Here is a 4,466-nt window from a genome sequence, read left to right as displayed (position 1 = left end):
GACTCAACCACTAGATGTCGCAGAAAACAACAAATCCTACACACTGTGCCTTTAAAGTAAAAGACTGATAAACTGCATCTTCTGTAATCTTAGAGGAAATAAAATCAGTCAGTTATTGGTTTTACATTTGCCAGTGCACCAACTCAGCTAAGTTTTTATAAAAGTAGTTTTGTAATTCTTGCATACTTTTGATGACAAACACCACTAAAAATAACCTTGGAAGAGAAACAAACAGCTATAAACTCTTAAAAATAATTTAATTAAAGTAATGCTCTGTAGAACAGCTATGAACAATTAATATCTTACCTGATGTAGACAGATTTTTGAAGCCTTGTTTAAACAGAATATGTGAAAATGTCTCCAAAATGTCGTGTTACTTCTCAATTTCTTTGTGTGAATTGAAAAGTTTAAAACTTGGTTTATACTTCAATACAATGTGAGACAACGAATTGGTGAATATCTTTTTCTGACTGAGTACAAACAAGCTGAAATTGTAGCAGGGAATAATTTATCATAATTCCTCCCTCTGCCCTCCCACAGAGGACTCTCATTGTAGCAAAGCTCATATCTAAGCATATAAACAACAGTGATAGTAGGGTATAGCTTTTTTTCACTCAACAATGTATCAGTGTTGTGGTGGGTGAAGAGTCTGGGAAGGAAAAACTCCTTTGTTTTTCTTGTTACTGGCGCAAATGGAAAGAAGGCCTGAACGTGCATGTTCACATGGACGAGGATCAGACCAGATGCTTGTCAAAGCTGTGCATCTTGCTAATTTAACAAACGGCTTCTGGGAACGGATCATTTTCAGTCTAATAACATGTAGAAGGAAGTACTGCTCAGGGTGCTGTTCCACAGTGCATGAACATACACGGCCACAAAGTTTTGACCAATCATAAGCAGAGGCATGTAAAGTACTTAAAAGAAATGACTAAGTAAAAGTAAAAATACCTTAACAGTAAATGACTTTGGTAATTTATTTATCTAATTAGAAATGTATTTAAGTAAAAGTCTAAAAACTGTTCACAATAATCGAGATAGGAAAAGTAAAGTAAAAATACTTTCATGCACTCCAGACATGAAGTGTTAAATGTACTTAATCACTGTTTCCACTAAACTGAATTGAGTAAATTGTTTTACATTTACTTATGCCGTTTTTTTTTGTCACTCAGTGTGAGTGAAATGTGCGACTTGAAGTAAACATCAGCCTTAGTAATCGTGTCAAAAGCTGTAGCCCCATCGGAGCTTAATTTTTGTTTGAACGACCACAAAAACCCACTTTGGTCTTGGATCTGCTCACTAGCTGTTAGCTCCTCAGTCCAATCAGAACTGGAACACATTTGTTTTTCCAAACGTAGGTCATTCAAAGAGCTATCTACAACAGGTAARAWATTAACTGTCATAAATCTTCCATGTAACCCCACTTCAATAGATGTGCACTATTGCGTTGGGTGTAAATTTAGGATCCAAAATGATTTGACCTTATTTCTTAAATCAAGATCATTGTGGCTCTGCAGGCCTCGAGTTTCACGACAAAAACCAGGCAACCTCTTATTTTTCTTATGTGTTATTTCTTATGTGTTCAGATTTCTCATCATTTTTAATGTTATGGTTTGTTTAGGTTTTAATAAGGACAAAATGTTTTATTGCAATTAGAAGGTGTGCAGATGTGCATGATGAAGTGAATGTCAAGTTTTAAGCTGTTCTTCACAAACTTCAGTGTAGAGACTGACAGCTTGTTTTCTGTTCAGCTGTACCCTCTTTAGGGGTCACCACAGTGTCATTCTCCTCTACTTCACTGTTCTCTGTGACTGTCCACACTTATAGTGACTCTGAACAATCACTTATGATGTTACCYTATCTGATTATATATCAAACTGTAAATAAAGCACATTGTAATAATACYAATATCTGAATTGTACAAATACACGTGGCTTGTTAGCGCAACAACCCTCTGGTGTTCTTTCAGGCTGTAATGTAAAACTCAGAAGCATCTGAACATTTATGGTAAATCCATTGATGCAGCTCATGTGTTCTTTTCTACATCACTGCAATAACTTATTTCCACAGATACTGTTTATACTGGCTGCACACACCCCGCCCTCCCAGCATTCAGATTCCTGATGATTAGTTTTAAGGTTATCATTCTCAGCAGGGGACTGGCTTATTTGGTGCTGGAAGGATACAGGAGCTTTTTTCCCCCTCTAAAATTTATTTTACTGTAAACACAAGCAGTGCTTTAAAATTCTTTAAATGTATAATTTGCTCTTCTTTAATTGACATTTAGTTATCAGTGATTTAGTTGATGCGTATTTAGTCAACATGATAAAAACTGGATAATGAGTCTCATCATTGTCTTACTTTCAGAAGCTTTTAGTGCTTTTTCATTACAAATATGTATTGTTGAAAAAGTTCAGCTTTTCTTAATGTTAAGTCTAGATTCTTTATGCTCTGACCATATCTAAAAAACCCCATTTATTTTCATCTATTTCCAAACTTTTAAAGGTTTGTGTTGCTTTCAAACATAATACACATAGAATATTTAGTGTCATTGCATAAGCCTGTACATTGAAATTTAAAACCAAAACTCTGTTTAATTTAAAAGGCCTAGAATGCCTTCAATGAATACATTATATTGAAAAATTACAAAGTTACAACTGCTTTGATCAAATTAAACCTTAAAATGCTAACCATGTTTAGCTCATTTATCTGTACAACTGCCAGTTATAGATATTGATTGTAGGTTAATTAGTTTGAAGTATATTCAACAGACTTTGATTCAAAATTGTCAAGTGATTCATGAAAGAATTTGCTAACAGTCAACGCCAAAGTTTTAAAGCAAAGAGCTTGCATAATGTGCAGTGCTTGAAGTATGTGTTAGGAATGATTCTCAGCTACCACCACATCAAATTTTAGCTTAATATCCTAAAAAAACTACTGAGACATAACCAGTCAGTTGACTGTGGTGGGCATCTTAAATCACGTTGACTTCAAAACATAATYAGCTGTATTAAATTACATTAAATAATTTGACACAATTTTAATTTCTAAAATTTGATCAATGGCTTGACAAACCTACATCTGCACCTGCAGAAGGAAAAACATCTCCCACTTTTCAGCACCGAATCAAGAAAAAAAAAAACTTGCTCAGGTGGTCACCCGTGGGCAAACCATTACAAATCTGAGGCTGCAGTCACGAGTCAACTATAAAAGCAAATGTTGACCAGATTAAAGTCACATTATTTCTACTTACACATCCTCCACTATTGCTACGAGTTATAAGTTACAAACTCTGTGTTGTTTTGAATTATGGCTGAATTGTTAGAAATGAATTAGAACAACAGCAAAGACGTCATCTGGATACCGACACACTACATGCTTTAAAATTAACCAAAATGTTTAATATGAGGATATTTATATTTGGCGAAATACAAATGACACTTTCAAAAAGTGTTTTATTGCTATTGTGTGGGTTTACTTTTGATTTAACATGTTTTCAGATACAAATACTTCCAACAAAAACAAAACACCAATGGACCAACACAATATGCTTTTAATGTAATGAATTTCCAACTTTTGTAAAACTACAAATAAAGAAAWTTTTTTTTTATTTACACTGAAAATGCAGCTCAAACAAAATACACCCTGTCAACTTGATTTCTGCAGCTTATAATGTTTCACCCAGATACAGATTTTAAGTGTTTGTGTTCCATTAACTGGTTTTTATAATAAAAAAGAAAATCCTTGCTTGACTGACTCTAAAAGATTTGCATCTCTTTAGGCATCAAAATAATTCTCAGGGCACTTTAACGTACAACACAAACCACACATTACAAACTAAGAAGCAGCAATGGGGTTAAACTAAGTAATGTCTAACTTTATATGAAACTAAATGAAGTATCACACAGTAAAACAAACTGTAAACTTGACCAACCTGTAAACATTCTGATTATTTTCCCCAAGTCAATGAAAGCAAACTGTTCTTCAAACTAGTGTGAAGACATCTGGCTTGCAATTGAAAGAGCTCAACTATTTACACTTATTAATTTCTGAAAAAAAAAAAAAAAGATCTTGAGCTGATTAGAACTGCCATAAAAAAAGATGTTGCTGCCAAGACTGAGCTCCTCTACGGGTTTGCAGCTTTCTGCATTCTCTGACGTCTCCTGGCCAAAGCTTCTTGTTTCTTCCTCTCAATCTCAGTGGCAGAACACTTCCTCGTGGCCTGGCTTGTGACAAACACTACACACAAAACAAAACAAAAACAAAAAAAGTGAGACAAACAACTGCAAACATTACGTTTTTGTCCATCATGGAAGTTATGACAAGACTTAAAGAGAGCAGCTGAAACCAGAATTACATCAATATTCTTTACAGCAGGTGGGGGGTCAAACTGTTACCCAATGGGGCCAAAATTATAAAACTTGGTCCAAGCCAAAGGTCACTCTTGGTCAATATTTATTGAATAATAA

At 34.4% G+C, this 4,466-nt stretch overlaps 1 protein-coding gene across 2 annotated transcripts in view; it reads right to left on the bottom strand.

The window, feature by feature from the left end:
- Positions 1 to 3,426: 3,426 nt before the first annotated feature.
- LOC106528378 (ewing's tumor-associated antigen 1) overlaps positions 3,427 to 4,466 on the bottom strand; it is an 8,549-nt gene continuing 7,509 nt past the window's right edge. For both annotated transcript variants that reach the window (XM_014023530.1, XM_014023531.1), the window contains exon 6: positions 3,427 to 4,236. In XM_014023530.1, the coding sequence (XP_013878984.1) occupies positions 4,124 to 4,236 (113 nt within the window). In that variant the 3' untranslated portion in view covers positions 3,427 to 4,123. The remainder of the gene's footprint in view (positions 4,237 to 4,466) is intronic.

Source organism: Austrofundulus limnaeus, unplaced genomic scaffold (assembly GCF_001266775.1).
Source record: "Austrofundulus limnaeus strain Quisiro unplaced genomic scaffold, Austrofundulus_limnaeus-1.0 Scaffold375, whole genome shotgun sequence".
NCBI classification, from domain to species: Eukaryota; Metazoa; Chordata; class Actinopteri; order Cyprinodontiformes; family Rivulidae; genus Austrofundulus; species Austrofundulus limnaeus.
The sequence above is the reverse complement of the archived record's forward strand: the minus strand, read 5'-3'. Positions and strand labels throughout refer to the sequence as shown.